The sequence below is a fragment of the Citrus clementina genome, unplaced genomic scaffold, assembly GCF_000493195.1.
Source record: "Citrus clementina cultivar Clemenules unplaced genomic scaffold, Citrus_clementina_v1.0 scaffold_5, whole genome shotgun sequence".
Classification (NCBI taxonomy): domain Eukaryota; kingdom Viridiplantae; phylum Streptophyta; class Magnoliopsida; order Sapindales; family Rutaceae; genus Citrus; species Citrus x clementina.
In genome coordinates this window covers 11,312,584-11,329,973 of record NW_006262201.1, presented here as the reverse complement: position 1 = coordinate 11,329,973, position 17,390 = coordinate 11,312,584, and the positions used below count along the sequence as shown (strand labels likewise).

At 33.8% G+C, this 17,390-nt stretch overlaps 1 protein-coding gene and 1 non-coding gene across 2 annotated transcripts; one reads left to right on the top strand and one right to left on the bottom strand.

The window, feature by feature from the left end:
• Positions 1-5,081: 5,081 nt before the first annotated feature.
• LOC112098405 (elongation of fatty acids protein A-like) lies at positions 5,082-6,377 on the bottom strand. The gene has a single exon (XM_024184668.1). The coding sequence runs from the start codon at positions 6,212-6,214 to the stop codon at positions 5,351-5,353; it is 864 nt and encodes a 287-aa protein (XP_024040436.1). The 5' UTR covers positions 6,215-6,377; the 3' UTR covers positions 5,082-5,350.
• Positions 6,378-11,888: 5,511 nt separating this feature from the next.
• Positions 11,889-11,995, top strand: LOC112098678. Its single transcript, XR_002905788.1, has one exon. It is a non-coding gene; the product is annotated as a small nucleolar RNA R71 (small nucleolar RNA).
• Positions 11,996-17,390: the final 5,395 nt, after the last annotated feature.

Below are 17,390 nucleotides of genomic sequence, written 5' to 3'. Positions count from 1 at the left end.
TACTTATATTTAAAGCACCCCAACCATTACAAATTGGGTTAAGCCAATTTTTTTAGACTCATTGATAGTAAATAATGATTTGAATATGAATTATATTAAATATTTTGAATTTAAATTTAGAATGCCGCAAATGCTATCAAAATTGATTTTCACTCTCTCTTTATCTAACTCTCTTTCTTCCTTTTGAAAAAAAAAACGTCTTTCTTTCAGAATCCAAGAAATAATGACAAATAAACACCATTATTTACTTATTAGTTGTTTCTAAATCTTTGTATTGAATGCCTATTTTTGCAATGATTGAGTCACTGAATCATGGATTCTATTTAACAAAAACCATCTTGAGGCTTTGAACACCAGACTCGTTTTCGTTCCACATGTTGAGGCTTTGAACACCAGCAAAAGTCGGAGCAAATTTTCAAATTTCTGCTAGACAAATTTTTGGGATGTATTATAAATATATACATTCAGTGTCCCAGTAGATATCTTATTATAGAACATTTGTAAATTGAGAAAATTAAAAAAAAAACAATTTTGAACTTTTCACTTTATAACTTAAGTAAAATTTAGTTTCTCTCAAAAATACTATTTAATAAATAACACATCATATGTTACATTATTTAAAATAAGAATCTAGAATGTCTATATCATTACTCAATTAATTATTCTGTGGAAGACAGAACAATTTGTTTTCTCTTATTAATGTATTAATTAGACGAAATTACCAAATCTATCCACCACCAACTACCATCCGAAAATCCCAAGTGTCATTAGTTTATTAGTAATATGTGTATAAAAGTAAAGCATTAAATATTATCGTTATTATAATTATAATTATTTTCTCTGTTCTGACTCTTATTTGACTGGTAACATGTATATATAAATGCTGTTCGAATTGGTGGTTGTGGACCAACCGTACAAACAAAACAAGAGTAGGGTATGCATTAAAACAGAAAATTGATAGACTCAAATTGTTCAATGTTACAACTTTAAATGAAACATTAATACAGAAAAGTTTTCATTGGTTGCTAATTTGATCGGTACCGAACGACCATATACTGATCTTCATTCATTCACTTGATAAATTCATCAGTTCTTAATCTCAGACTTGTCTTTCTCATTTTCAATACAGGAAAAAGATGGACTCAATTCAACGTTGATAATGATACACTATCATCCAAAGTTTTAAAACTGTAAATGTGTCACAAGAAATTGTCAATTATGTTAACAGTTATCAAACAGTTTTTAGTCTTAGGTTTTCTCAAATGATTCTTTCATTTTATTAGGTATTCAACTTGCACTCATAGTGCCAAATTTTTCCAGTCACACTTTTGCCTCAAATGAAATAGCTAGCGACCACATCAACTAGGAACGATATCTTTATTTTTTTTTTTACACTAAAAAATTCTCATTTTACGAAATAAATCAAATTCTTCCCCAACTGTGTGGGTTGGTATTGGAACCACAATCTTTTTTACTAATTCAATAGTGATCTATGCCTTTAATAGATTCACCTTTAAATATTTTTAATACCTCATTTCATCTTTAGTGTTCGACTGGAGGTAGAAAAAAATACATTACCTTCTAACAGATAAATTCACAATTTTTTATTTGCAGCCTCGGACCATGAATTTGTATATAAAAAGATTACATTTGTGCTTCAATAATGTGTCTATTTTATTGTACATTTGTGCTTTAATAATATGTCTATTTTATTGTTGTTTTAACACCATGGATGAATGTATAAAAAATTTATCAGCGTTTAAAGTTGTAAAAATAAGTTTCAAGAGGTGACTGAATGAGGTATTGTGTAACTCGTTGACGTAGGATATGTGAGAGGAATAATTTAAAAACACAGTATCTTGTGTTACAAATATTTGGATTATGTGTATAGTATACTATTTCAAAGTTCCTGATGACATGATTAAAAATAATTTATTTATTTATTTTTTATTTTTTCAAATTCAATTCTTAATCTCTTGCCTCCCCTAGGATTCAAACTCAGATAACTAGTAAAAGAAAGTTGCTTGAAACTACTTCGTCAACCACCCTTGTCAAAAACATCTAAATGTATTTTTTGACGCTTTCAATAAATGATAAGTGCTTAATTTCAAATCAATTTTTATTACTTTCTTTGCAGTTATTTGATATTTCCATGACCTTCTTGAATCTTTATTGGTCTTTTATGTTTGTTGGAACTTTTGACGTAGAGAAACAAAAAGGAGTAGAAAAATTACAATACTTATTACTGTGAAGAATAACTAGATTGTGGCTTCATGGATTTTGATTGCTTCTTGGATAAATTTTTAGGTTTTATTCACTTTATTGAGCTATATTAGACATATACTAAGGGTGAGGATCAGATTTGGTCAATAAAAATTGATTTTGAAGGCCTAGTCATATTTTCTGTTTGGGCCCACACTAAAAACACATTTTAGAGATATTTTGACACGTAAGCTATTTTCCAGGTTCCAAGCTCTTTTCTCACTCGGAAAAGGAGATTCACACAAATTTTACAAGTCCTGCAAGAATTAGGACTAAAGATGTATATAAACACCAGTAGGAACAAGCCTAGCACTGAAAAAAAAAAAGAAAAAAATATGAAGCACCAATTCAGAAGTGAGAAGATCACAAGGAAGAGAGGAGTAGATGAATTGGAGGGAAGACTTGGCTATCATAGTTATAATTCAATCAATAAGCATTTCTTTTTTAATGGATTTGATATTAAATAATTTAGACATAAGTGATTAATCTTTTTATTAGTTACGGTTGATTAGAAACCCTAGATATGAATTTTTATTAATAAATTTTTAGAGTTAGAATTTCTTCATCTTTCTCTAAAAAATTTTATATTTCATTGATTTTAATGTTCAAGAGTTGCTATTTGTTTGTTTAGCTAGCCAACTAGATGAATTTGTTGGTGATTTGATTGCTAGTTTAGGATTTTTTATTCATAATTGTCAAAGAACTAAACTTAAGTAGTAGATTGTGATTAATATTATGGAATATTTTTGTTTGATTGCAACTATTTTTGTTTCTTGATTCAGCTTATATCTTTCTTGATTTTAAAGCTTTCATTAAATTGAATTTGGAGAGCTTATTCTAGTTATTTTATGGAAATAGATTAAGTAAAGAGCTTGTTTTACTTGATAGCTAAGTAGTGAATGATAATTCTGATAATTGACATAAAATTTAATTTTTTAATGGTGGAGAATAATTCCTTGAACCATATTTTACATTATACATAAATCTCCTTAAAAATATTTTCATAATTTCATATTTTTTTCTTTAAATTCTTTAGTTTAGTTTATATAACAAAACAATTCAAATCCCCCAAGAATTTGTATGCATGTTCGATAATGTGTCCTTAGTAGATCTTAAAAGTTTGAGTTAATTTCGTTAAGTAAGATTTTAATTCAATTTTCGTTAGTAGTCAGTTTGTATGTTTTGTATTAATAACTTGTTAATTGGGAAAAATCTTCTATGGGGACGACTATTACTTACTTCTATACTTAAAAACAATAATATTTAATGCAAAATTTTAAGAGATAGCTTTTAACTGACATCAGTAACTTAAATTTTAGCTTTTTATTAAGAAGCCCCGATCTAAAAGTTCGAATTCTCACAAGGGTGAGAAATTTGGATATTTTAGAGATTTCACATCATGACATCAATTAGGGTTTATATGGTAATCTCGTTCCCGCTACTTCACTCGCATGTTTGAAAAGTTTCAGAGACTCCTTTATTCTCTTCACCAGTTTCTTCAGATTTATTCTGCTCTATTACTGGCTTCGTAAACAGTTGAATAATAGATTAACAAGAGTAGCCATAAAAAGGCTGCCTCATCAACCAAATATGATCAGTGAAAAATTAAAGTAAAGATGCTGCATCTGGCTACCAACATTTAATCGAACAGCTTTCTTGAAACAAGAAAATCATTATTGTACTTATTTATTGGTGCAGTGAAATATTTTGCAGGAAGCTCATGTTTCTGATCATGCTTTTAGCTGTTCATTTTAGCCTTCAGTCTAAATTGAATGTGTTTTGTTAATTTGGCAGATATAAATGTTGCTGTTTTTGAAATATTAATTAACTTTTTACATTGGAAATGTCCTATACGAATAATAATAATAATATATTGGCCATTGTTTTTATTGCTCAGGTATTTTGAAATTTTTTTACAAGCCGTTTAATCTCTAGTGTTGAAACAATAAAAACAATAACAAAACGTCGGAGGGTAAATCTAAGAGTTCACTTATATAATTGCCTTCATAATTTTTTTTTTCTTTTCCACTGAGAGACATAATTATATATAACAAGAATTTAATTATAACATTTTTTACTATTTTACTTTATAAAATTGTTTATCTTTCCTTTTTTTTTCCATAATCCTTTTATTAAAAATTTTATTTTATTTATTATTCAGCTTGCCTCTTGTGAGCCAAATTTCTGACTCTGCCCTAGAACCAATTGACTCTGCTAATGTAAAGAAACCAAAAAAAAAAAAAAAGGGTTAAAATGACTCTTCAATTTGAATTGCAGGACTTTAGAAATGTAGCTGCCAATGTAAAACAATATTCGCCATTGATGTACATTGAGAGGTCTTGACAGTAAGGAGATGATAATGCACATTTCGGTAATGTAACAATCCGCGTAAAAGTAAAGAATGAAAATACCATAAACTGAGAAGTCAAAATAAAAAATCTGTAAACTTAATTAGAAGGCCAATAAATTTTCATTTATGACTCTTATCTTTTCTGAAATATTTTTCGACATAAGGGCCGGGTTCCCACACGCCACGATATAGGAGTCGGTAAACCTGAAATTATTTGAAAGCCCGTGTTACGTATATTATTCATTCAATAATTCTTCTCTGCCTTGCAACTCAACTCGGTTGTACAGTAGAACTTAATAATATTCAATCTTTGTGTAAGTTTAGCACGTTAATTACAGACAAATTACAGTTACAATAGCTAGTTATTCAATGAAGCACTACTCAAAATTTCTATTATTTTTTTCAGCTAGCAACAACTAGAACCTTTAAAAAGAGAAACAGTAAATATTTCAAATAAATTATTGGGACCATTAACATATCAACTCAACCACAACTTTTGATGAGTGAAATAATGTGTCATTGACGAACGTTTCAAATGGCTGCTATATGAGAGATAAACTATAAATACAAATTTATAATTTTCGACCAAACAAACAGAGAAATAAAGGAGTACATATCCATCCAGCTATAGGAAACCCAGAAATTATTAAATGCAAGCCCCCGATCTCGTAGGACATTTAATAAAATGAAAAATATTAACTAAGTGATTAAGTTAACAAACAACCCATTCGTGAAATTTTATGCTTTCTTGATTTGATCCTTGGTACCTGCTTTTGCTGAGTAATTTTTGGAGTGGAAATCAAAGAACAAATACAAAAGTGTGATGATGAATGTAGCAGAGAAGCAGCAAGCCATAATGCCTGCACAGCCTGAAGTGGTGAAATGATACCCAAAAATCAAGCTGAATATCACAAAGCTCGAAAGAAACTGAAGTATTTGGCAATCTGTGACAAGCCTTTTCCACTTTGGCTTAAACCCTAATGCACATAATAAGTAGTAGAAGTACATGAAAACATGCACCAAGCAATTGGTGAGAACCACCAATGGTAAGGATGATTGTGCATAGTGTACCCCTAAATAACACATGATCACAACTATTGTGTGGTGATACACGTGGAGGAACGAGAGCCGTTTGATGGGGTTGCTCACCAGGATCAGAAGGGTATCACCATATTCATAAATCTTGGAAAGATAGAACATGTATCCCCAGAAGAAGAGAGGTCCGTTTGGCTTGGTATTTCTGGGGAAACAAATGATGTACTGTATGGTTGGTGATCGGGAGAGAATGGAGAGAGAGGAACCGAGGGCCATGATTGAGGATGCAGCGATGAGGAAGAGGTTATGGAAGATGGCGATCCGTTGCCGGAGGTGGTATTCAAGGGAGATAGGCACTTGGTAGAGGAGGAAAGTGAGAGAGAGATAAGAGAGGACAGTGAGTGTAAGGAATTGTGGAGAGGAGCCGAGAGTCTCCCCTTGAGTCCATGCAAAGTTGAGGATTTTTGGGTGGTTCACAAGCCAATATAGAGGTTTTATATTCAGCAGTGCCGCGGTTGTTGTGGTGTTCAAGGAAACAGCAGCAGCAGCAGCAGCAACGGCGGCCATTTGGTGGAGAAGGAAGGTAGAGATGGGAGTGAAAAGGCTGATGAGTGGGGAGTGTTTGATGAGTATAGAGAAGAATATGTAGGGTATTGTTATCTCAAGCTCTCAAAATAATTTTAGAAAATGCATGGCATCATGGCACTACATTGTCCTTTTCTATTTATTTTCCAAGAACTATAGGCACCCAACTAAGGATTTTCCTCTTCAGCTAATTTAATTAGCTAGAGCACCAGTAAACAGCTGTTTCGTACCCTAGCCTGACGTAACTTATTAAGAGGGCCTGCCTAACCCATTGGGGAAAAATGCTAATTAATAAAGATATAAATGCTACCTGAAATTGTCTTTATTAACAAAAAAAAAAATGTTAATAGTCTTTTTAAACAAGATAAATGAACTTCCTCTTTGGACAAAGTCTAAAATATGCAAGAAGAACCAGCACATCGTTGATACAATAATCTAATGGAGTGTTATCACTTATTTTAAACTACTAAATATGAAAACACACGTGTGTTTATAATTGAAGATGTCATTAACATATAAAAAAATATAGTCTCTAATATACTAAAATCTGTATTTTTTTTAATATTTTAGTGTGCATGTTGTTGGGTATAAATACTAATGCTATTAGTGTCAATGTGCAAGTGTACACAACAAGTAATAAAGTGATGGGTATTCAAGATCGTCTCCACAGAGATTGGTGTTATCAAACTTGCTACAGCAATCTTAACAGTGCAGATTTTGTTTTAAATTAAGATAAAACAATTAATAAAATTAATATACTAATTAAAATAAAAACGCAATAAATAAAATGTAACAAAGTAAATTATCACGTCAGATTCAAGGATAAAACCAATGAGAATATAAAGTAGTTGAGTGATAAACTCTCTTAATGGTATTGACTATTTTTTTTAATGTTTGACTCGGTTGCTGTACCATCTGCTATAGCACTAGGCAGAATCCTTATGTATTCTCAGCCGTCGCATGTTGGATATCTTATATCTATATGCAACCTAACAGTGATAAGTTGTTATGCCAACATAAGATATAACATTACACGCTTAGGTTCTATTTACCCTACAAGGTGAATCCCTATGTCTAGTTCATCACTAATTTTAGATTAAGCATGACCCTTTTGGGATAAGTTAAACTTAATCCAGGAAACTCAATCACAACCAAGTATTGCTCTGACATGTTCTACTAAGATGAGCCCTTTTGTGGCTCTCTTCTAATTTGTATAATTAAATGAGTGATCAGCCGAAAAAATGAATAAAAATAAATTATATCAAAACAAAATGCTACATCAAACATGCAGCAACACATATTTTCTGTCAATAAACCATCAAGATTGTTTATTACTCAATTACAAATAAATTTAGTTCATGATTTGCAAAAGAAAAATAAAGAACAAAGTTTTGACCATGGAACACATCCCCATGACTAATTAGAAAACACGAAAACACGAAAACACGAAAACAAGAGAAGGATAAGAAGGATTGAGCTCCTAATTGATCTCTGCAATTTTTCCTCTTATGCAGCCCTTAATCTCTCTCTTAAATCTTGTTTTTCTTTTGTTTCTTTGTATTTTTCTCCTTGGATGACGACCCTATTTCATGGTCGCGCATAAGTCAGATTAAGAAACTGCAGATTATTGTATGTCGCATAAGTACATTGCATTAAGATAGACGGAAGCCTAGGGCGCGCATAAGTCAGATTAGGAAACTACAGATCGCAATTCTGCAATTATCCCACGCAGAATTTTCTTTGTCGTTGTTCTAGGATTGCTACAGCAATGGTTGCTAAAGCAACGGCTACATCAACTGCACTATTCCAGATTTGTTTTAATTCTTTTGTAGCCAAGTTCTTTTCCATCTTTTGCAAGCTTATTGCATCAACATTCCTTCCTTAAAATTTAGGCTTCTGGACACCTACAATTATGCATATGATTTAGCACACAAATTATTCTAAATTAAACGAAATTTATTACGAATAAACTAAGATGAATGTTTATGCAAAATATAATAAAAATGTAATGAAAACACATTATTTGCTCTCTAAGTATTATTGATTTAAGTCTAAAAGTGCCATGATAACTCTCATTTCATAGAGTTATCACACCTCCAAACTTAAACTATTACTTGTCCTTAAGTAATGACAACAATGCTAACACTTCAATCACCCAATCATGCAATAAATAGCTCAGCTCTGTCATCAAAGTTGCAAGGATTCTTCCACTCTCAGATCACACTCTTAATCACTCAAAATAGCCATAGCAGCTCAGTTATAAACTTAGGCTGCATTCTATCCAAAATGTGTTTGTGCCACTTTGATCAAATTTCAGAGGTGCTACAACATTACAGAGACATTGCATATAATTCAAAGGTAGAACACAAATATATTCACATATGGGAGAGCAAAATTCACAAATAAACTCAAACTGTGCTACAACAATAATAATTGTTTTTTGTTTTTCACTTAAACCTTCTTCAATGTAACATTGATTTTTCATGTGAATGTCGATCACTTGTAATGATGACACCCAATTACTCAACCAATTCACAGATCAGAGTTGCTGTAGCAATACTCATAACATATTCTTATCTAAAGATATCTTTAACTCAAGACTGAAATGGGGCTCATGAACTGAGTTGGCTACTCAATATCCTAGATAAATAACTTTTTTTTTTAGTTTTTTTTCAGCTATAGATGCTACAACAATGCTCATAACTCTTGTTGCCTTGGGACTCAAGTCTGCATATGAGGTACATACTCAGCCCTGGTTACTCAGCAACTTAAGCCATTGGAGAAAAATTTATTTCATAACAAGCACAGTTCAACAAAAAATTTTCCCCCAAACTTGAGATATTTTCTACTCTTTTATGTTTTCTTGGCTCTGCTACAACATTCTCATAAAACTCAACCAAAGTCTAAGTATCGAGACAGAATTTTAACCTCTATCTATAACTATCCTTACTGGGCATTCTCATAAATATTGAATAACACTCAATTTATCTTCATTAGGTTTTCAAATTCATACACAAATATTAGATAACAGAGCTTTACACAACACACAACACAAGCATAGACACATGCACTCAGAAACACAACCCCCAAACTTGAGTGGTGATGTGTCCTCACAAGCACACAAAACAAAACCACATAAACCAGACATGCATACACTAAATAAAAGGACATGCAGAGTGAATCAGAAAATTAAAACTAAATGAAAGAAAAGTTTTGCAGAAAGAAGTAAAATAAACTAGCGGGTATAGGTACTCCCTTGTTGCTGGAAGCACTGCTGCAGCACAGGCTGTAAAGGGTCACTTCTTCTTTGATCCACTTCTCAAATGCTCCTTATCATAAAATCTGATCAATTCATTTGCTGCTACAAAAGCAAGAAATGCCTCTGTTGTTTTAGAATCTTTTGTTATATGTTATGCTGTAAGTAATGCTGCAGCAATTCCCTCATGCTTTTTTTTTTTACTTTTTTTTTGTTTTTGTGTTTTACATGCTGCAATTTAACACAAAGACATAAAAAATTAGATGCACACTTAAAATAACAAAAAGACAAATTAAATAATTTAAAAACTAAAGTTAATGCTTTAAAGACTTAAAACAACTTCCCTTATTGGGTTGCCTCCCAATTAGCGCTTGATTTTAGGTCTTTCAGCCTGACCTTTCTTGTTCGCTCATCCTGGATCCTTTCAGAATAGATGCTTATGTAGGCTGTTCACCTTAGCTCCCATGTAGTGCTCCATTTTCAACCCATTAACCTTGAATTCTTGTTGGTCTGGAGTGAGTTCCCTTTGTTAGATTTGCTCGTTAATTCTGAAGGGTTGCTTCTCTCCTGACCATGCTATGTTAGCTGCTCTATGATCTTCACCATCAAGTTCTTCAAATGTTACAGCATTGATTTCTTCCTTACTGCAACAACTGTGTAATCTCTCTACTACAACAAAGTCCATAACACTGATAAAATTACAATATTCAATCTCATCAGGACTCTTCATGGCATCCAACACATTAAATGTAACTTGCTAGTCATTCACCCTCATGGTTAATTCTCCTTTTTGAACATTAATTAAAGTATTTCCCGTGGCTAAGAAAGGTCTCCCTATAATGATTGACACTTCTTTGTCTGCCTCAAAGTCTAGCGCAATGAAATCCATTGGAAAAATAAATTTATCCACCTTCACCAATACATCTTCAATCTTCCCTTCTGGATATGCATGAGATCTGTCAGCAAGTTGTAAAGTCACTGTTGTTGGTCTACATTCACCAACTCCCAATTACTTAAACACTGATAAAGGCATGAGATTGATGCTAGCCCCCAGATCACAAAGTGCTTTGCCACTGTATTTAGTGCCTAGGGAGTAAGGTATTGTGAAGCTTCCTGGATCCTTCATCTTCTGTGGTATCTTACTCTGAAGCATTTGACTGCACTTTTGTGTTAGAGCAACTGTTTCAAACTCTCCAAGTCTTCTTTTCTTTGTCAAAATATCTTTAAAAAATTTCACATAATTTGGCATTTGCTCTAGAGCTTCCACAAAAGGGATATTGATAGGTAGCTGTTTCAGCACTCTCAAGATTTTGCTGAACTGCTTGTCTTGTTTTTTACTTTTGAAACCTTTGAGGAAAGGGTGGTGGATGTCTAAACTGTTGTTCTACAGCAAGTTGTGCAGACTGCTTCTCTTTTGCTCTACTCGGGTTTGTTGCTGTTGGTGCTGTAGCTTTCTCACCACCAGGTGCTGGATTATAAATTTCTGCAGATGCTATAGCAGAACTGTATTTATTTGCATTCTGAAAAGTGGAAGACTGTGACTCCTCTAGTTGAGTGTCTTCTTGGCCTTGGTTGAACTCAATTCTTCTTTTTGGTACACCAACTGCACTATCAACCTCTTTTCAAGATCTTAAGTTTATCACTTTGCAGTGCTCTTTCCTTTCTCTTCTTGGATTCTCTATGTTGCTGGGTAAATTGCCCTGAGGTCTATTGCTTACTGCTGTAGCAAGCTGTCCAATTTGATTTTTTGAGTTTCTCAAAGTGCAGCATGATTTTGGACAACTGCTTCGTTCTTCACAATATAATCCTTAATCAAAGCTTCAAGGGAGCTAAGTTGATCATTGTTGATGCTTCTTTGCTCTTGATTTTGCTGATAAAATCCAGGTGGTTGAGCAGGTTTGTTCTGTCCACTAGGTGCTGCAGCAGTCTGGTTTTGATAACTCCATGAAAAGTTCGGGTGTTGTCTCCATCCAGAGTTGTAAGTGTTTGAATATGGATTGTCCTAGTTCTGTCTATTGAAGCTGTCCACATAATTGACTGAAGCTAGATTCCCAGGACAATTATAAAATAAGAGGTCCTCTCAACAATAAACACAAGAGACCTCAGACACTAGGTTGACACTTGCTGGAGCAGTGGTCATAGCTTTCACAATGTTTGTTAATGAAGTTACTTGGGTTGACAATGTTGTCAAGGCACCTACGTTATGAACTCCTGTTGTTCCTCTTGTGCAGCTTATATAGTTGATGGCCATTGCTAGTTATTGTTGGTTATTTTCTCCAAAATTTCATAAGCCTCATTGTAAGGCTTAGATAATAAGGCCCATTTGCTGAAGCGTCCACCATCAATCTAGTGCTTGAGTTGAGACCATTATAGAAAGTTTCCAACTGTATGCAGCAAGGAATACCATGATGAGGACATCTACTGAGTAGCTCCTTAAATCTCTCCCATGCATCACACAAGCTCTCATCTTCAAGTTGATGGAAAGATGTGATCTCGTTCCTCAGCTTTGCATTCTTGGTTGGCGGGAGATATGTCATCAAAAATTTGTCAGCCAAATCATTCCATGTAGTGATAGAATCTAGTGGTAGAGAATTCAACCATGCTCTTACTTGGTCTCTCAAAGAAAATGAGAAAAGTATGAGTCTTAATGCTTTCTGCGATGCTCCAGTAATTTTGAAAGCATCACTCACTTTCAAAAATAACTTAAGGTGTAAATGAGGATTTTCGGATGGCAAACCATTAAATTGCCCCACTTTTTGAGGCGTCTGAAACATCACGGGTTTGGGTTTAAAATTGTTAGCTTGAATGTCGGGTCTAACTATTCCCAGATGTATGGCTTAAGGAGTCAACACTGCGTAGTCTCGAATGGATCTATCTCTATTGTTCGCCATGTGAATAATGTTGTTGGTCCCTAGTTGGCTTTAAACACATTGTCCATTCAGACCTTCATGTACATTGACTGGTTGTATCTCCTCTCTGCAGTTCAAGTTTCTCAAATCTTGCAAATCATCCATTACTACAGCAGCTTGTAATTCCCGATGCTCTCTTCTCAATCTCCTTGTAGTTTTTTCAATTTCTAGATCAAACTGGAATTCAACAGATTTATATTTGTGCATGCAAGGGTTGCTAGATCACCTATGTCAACAAAACAAACAAATCAAAATAAAATTAAAAATTAGCACTGTTAAAACTAATTTCACAAATCACAATGAACAATCAATCCTTGACAACGGCGCCAAAAATTTGTTAGGTATAAATACTAATACTATTAGTGTCAATGTGCAAGTGTACATAACAAGTAATAAAGTGATGAGTATTTAAGATCGTCTCCACAGGGATTGATGTTATCAGACTTGCTACAACAATCTTAACAGTGTAGATTTTGTTTTAAATTAAGATAAAATAATTAATGAAATTAATATACTAATTAAAATAAAAACGCAATAAATAAAATGCAACAAAGTAAATTATCACGTCAAACTCAAGGATAAACTTAATGGGAATATAGAGTAGTTGAGTGAATAAACTCTCTTAATGGTATTGACTATTTTTCTAATGTTTGGCTCGGTTGCTGCAGCATTTGCTACAGCACTAGGCAGAATCCTTATGTATCCTCAGCCGTCGCATGTTGGATATCTTATATCTATATGCAACCTAACAGTGATCAGTTGTTATGCCAACATAAAATATAGCATTACACGCTTAGGTTCTGTTTACACTACAAGGTGAATCCGTATGTCTAGTTCATCACTAATTTTAGATTAAGGATGGCCTTGTTGGGATAAGTTAAACTCAATCCAAGAAACCTAATCTAAGACCAAGTATTGCTCTGATATGTTCCACTAAGATAGGCCCTTTTGTGACTCTCTCCTAACTTGTATCATTAAATGGGTGTTCAGCCGAAATAATGAATAAAAATAAATTCTATCAAAATAAAATGCTACATTAAATATGCAGTAACATATATTTTCAGTTAATAAACCATCAAGATTGTCTATCACTCAACTACAAATAAATTTAGTTCATGATTTGCAAAAGAAAAATAAAGAACAAAGTTTCGACCATGAAACACATCCCCATGAATTAAAAAAAAACATGAAAGTAAGAGAAGGATAAGAAGAATTGAGCTCCCAATTGATCTATGCAATTTTTTCTCTTGTGCAGCCCTTAATCTCTCTCTTGAATCTTGTTTTTCTTTTGTTTCTTTGTGCTTTTCTCCTTGGGTGATGACCATCTTTATTCCTTATGATGTGTGCTTCTTTTATAGCTGAAAATTAGGGTAAACGGAAGCCTAGGGCGCGTATAAATCAGATTAGGAAACTGTAGATCGTAATTATGCAATTATCCCGCGCAAAATTTTCTCTGTCGTTGTTCCATGATTGCTACAGTAACAACTACAACAACTGCACTGTTCTAGATTTGTTTCAATTCTTTTGTAGCCAAGTTCTTTTCCATCTTTTGCAAGCCTATTGCATCAGTATTCATTCCTTAAAATTTAGGCTTTCGGACACCTACAATTATGCATATGATTTACCACACAAATTATTTTGAATCAAACAAAATATATTACGAATAAACTAAGATGAATGTTTATACAAAATATAATAAAAATGCAATGAAAACACATTATTTACTCTCTAAGTATTATTGATTTAAGTCTAAAAGTGCCATGATAACTCTCATTTCATAGAGTTATCACATGCTTACTTTGTTAAAATGAGGATATCTTCCCTAAACAATCATTATTTAATAAGAGATTCATTACTTTAATGCACTGTGTTTTTTTTAAAAAAAGAAAATAAACCTTTCAATTTATTAAGAAAACTATCAAGCATACACAAACATCCATAGGGAACTGATCCTTTCGGATGGCAGATTCTGAGCTTTGTAAAGCTCTTTTGACTAAAGAGTGAGCACTAGCATTACAATGTTTTGGAATATGTTGGAATGTTATCGATTGAAAATCTAGCTTGCTACTATGAATTTCTGCTATAGTCCACCAAATCTCTGATTTGTTGCTAACCTTGTTGTTGGCTAAATCAACTACCATTATGCAGTCTGTTTCAATGGTCACACATGTGCAGCTTGCTTCCCTTGCCACTTCCATTCCCCATTTGACAGCTTTAGCCTCTGCTATCGTTACATCTCCTTCAAAAATAATTCTTTTTACTACTGCAACTACCACTTAGCCTTGAGAGTTCCTTATAACCGCTTCTAACCTTGCAACCTGCCTATCTTCATGAATTGCCACATCAACATTGACTTTCAACTTGTTGTTTGGGGGTGGATTCCATCTCTGCATCTCTAGATCCTCTGTGCTTCTTTGTCCCTCTTGATTTTGAAATTGCATTATCTGATACACATCCATAATCGCCTTGGCCATTGAAACCACTGGATCCAGTTTTTTTCCTTCAAAGAGAAATTTGTTCCTTGCATGCCACACAACCCACCAAATAGTTACTACAGAATCAATCTTAGTCTTCTCCTAAGTACTCTTTATTCTCTGCATAATACTCAGCATATCTTCTCTCATTACTCATTTCACTTCAACCTCTAGATTAGTGCATTTCCATATTTTCCTCGCCAATCTGCATTTCATAAGGGCATGGAAAACATCTTTTCTTTTAACTTTGCAAATTTGGCAAGTCGGCTCCTGTAATATTTTTCTTCTCTACATATTTTCTACTATTGGTAGCAGATTTTTGGCAGCTTTCCACATGAAAATTTTTATTTTCTTGGCAAGTTAAGTCTCTAAATACTTTGCCAGCCCTGAGAAGCACTTGTGGATCTAGCTGGAGGCTTAGGGAACTTGATTTTGAGTGTTAATTGATAGCCACTCTTCACAGAGTACAAGTCCTTCCTATCATAGTGCCAAATTACCTCATCTTCTTGTGGGGTTCTTAGTAATGGAATTCTCTTTATAATTTCAGCATCCACCCTTCAAAGTTTTGGTTGATCAGGCTTTCATTCCACTACTGGTTTAGGAGAATGAGTTCTGAGACTTTTGCTTCTGTAGGCAAGAAAGGCACACAAATTGGCCTAAAGGTTGCTGGTCTAGGTATCCAGTTACTAGTTTGAATATGGATTTCTCTCCATGCCTTATCCTTCACCTTATTCCCTTCTACAATACCTATCTTCCCTACAAAATACTCCTCTAAATGAATGATGGATTTGAGCTTACTTTAGCCTTTAGAAAATCTGTTTTCTTGAAATATCTAGCCTTCAGCACCTTTACTATTAAGGAATCTAGATTTTGCAACAGCCTTCATCCTTGCTTTGCAACTAAAACTTTATTAAAGCTTGAAATATCTTTGAAACACAGCCCCCCTCTAATCTTGGCATAGCTTATTTTCTCCTACTTCTCCCAGTGAATTCCTTTCTTGTCTTCCTTGGATCCCCACCAGAATCTTGCAATTGCTCTATGGATGTCATTGCATAATCCTGTGGGGATCTTAAATACGCTTATGGCATATGCAGGTACTGCTTCTGCTACCGCCTTAATGAGAATTTTCTTTCCTCCACTCGAGAATAGCTTGTGCTGCTAGTTGGAAATTTTACTTAGAACTTTGAGCTTCACATTATTAAAGAAACTGGTTCTTTTTCTGCCTACTATAGAAGGTAACCTTAAGTATTTTTCATGCTTTGAGACTACATTGAGTTGGAAAATATCTTTTATTGTTGTTGTCTACCCTTCTGGAATTTTTCCGCTAAAGAACATAAATGATTTCTCATAATTGAAAACCTGTCCAGAGGCAAGCGCATAACAATCAAAAACCTTCTTCAGCTGCTTACAATCATCAACTGAGGCCCTTGCAAAAATCAAGCTGTCATCCGTGAACAAAAGATGAGAGATTGTGATGTTTCTATCAAATCTCAGTCCATGAATTAGATTTTGTCTCTCTGCTTGCCACATCAAGTGTGGAAATACCTCTGTACACAGTAAGAACAAATAAGGGGACATAGGACACTCTTGCCTTAGACCCCTTTGAGGTTGTATCAATCCTTTTGTATCTCCATTTATAATGACAGAAAATGTAGGAGTGGTGATGCAATTCATGATCAGGTTTATCCATTTAATTGAAAAGCCTAAACTCTCCATGGTATGCTTCAAGAGTGACCACTCGACCCTATCATTGGCTTTGCTTATGTCTAACTTCAAAGCCATTAGGCCATTGTTCCCCCCTTGCTATGTCTAATTTTATGCAATCATTCATAACCGATAATTATATTATTAGTTATTAGCCTATCTGGAGTAAAAGCACTTTGCACATGAGATATAATTTTATAGAGAATCTATTTTAATCTATTGGTAATGGCCTTAGCAATTAATCTGTAAATGACATTACAGAGACTGATGGGCCTATATTCTGTGACTTTCTTGGCTTTTCATCCTTAGGAATAAGTACAATGTAAGTATGATTTGGGGGGGGGGGGGTATAGTACCTTGTTGGTTTAGAACTTTGACAACCTACAATCCATCTGGTCTAGGGGCTTTTGTTGGGCCCATTTGATTGAGAGTTGCTTCAATATCCTCGGTTGTAAAGGCCTGTTCTAGAAGCATATTCATCTCTGCACTCACTTTTGGTGCCATGCCTTCTAGAGTTGCATTTATCTGGTCTATGCTTGGCTTTGAAGTAGTGAACAGATCCTGAAAGTATTCACAGAATCTATTTTCTACATCTTCTTTATTCTCGAGCTAATTTCCAGCATTATCTTCAATTCCTTCTATCTTGTTTTTTCTTCTTCTTGATGAGGCTTTGACATGAAAGAATTTTGTATTCTTGTCCCTTGCTTTTAACCAATCAGCCCTTGACCTCTGCTTCTAATGCACCTCCTCTTCCATCAAAATTCTTTGAATTTACTTCTTAATGTTTCTGATTTCATTGCCTCTGTTATACTGAT

Bases quoted from the DNA above. Each gene is read 5' to 3' on its own strand.
- LOC112098405 (XM_024184668.1), bottom strand. From the start codon at position 6,214: ATGGCCGCCGTTGCTGCTGCTGCTGCTGCTGTTTCCTTGAACACCACA.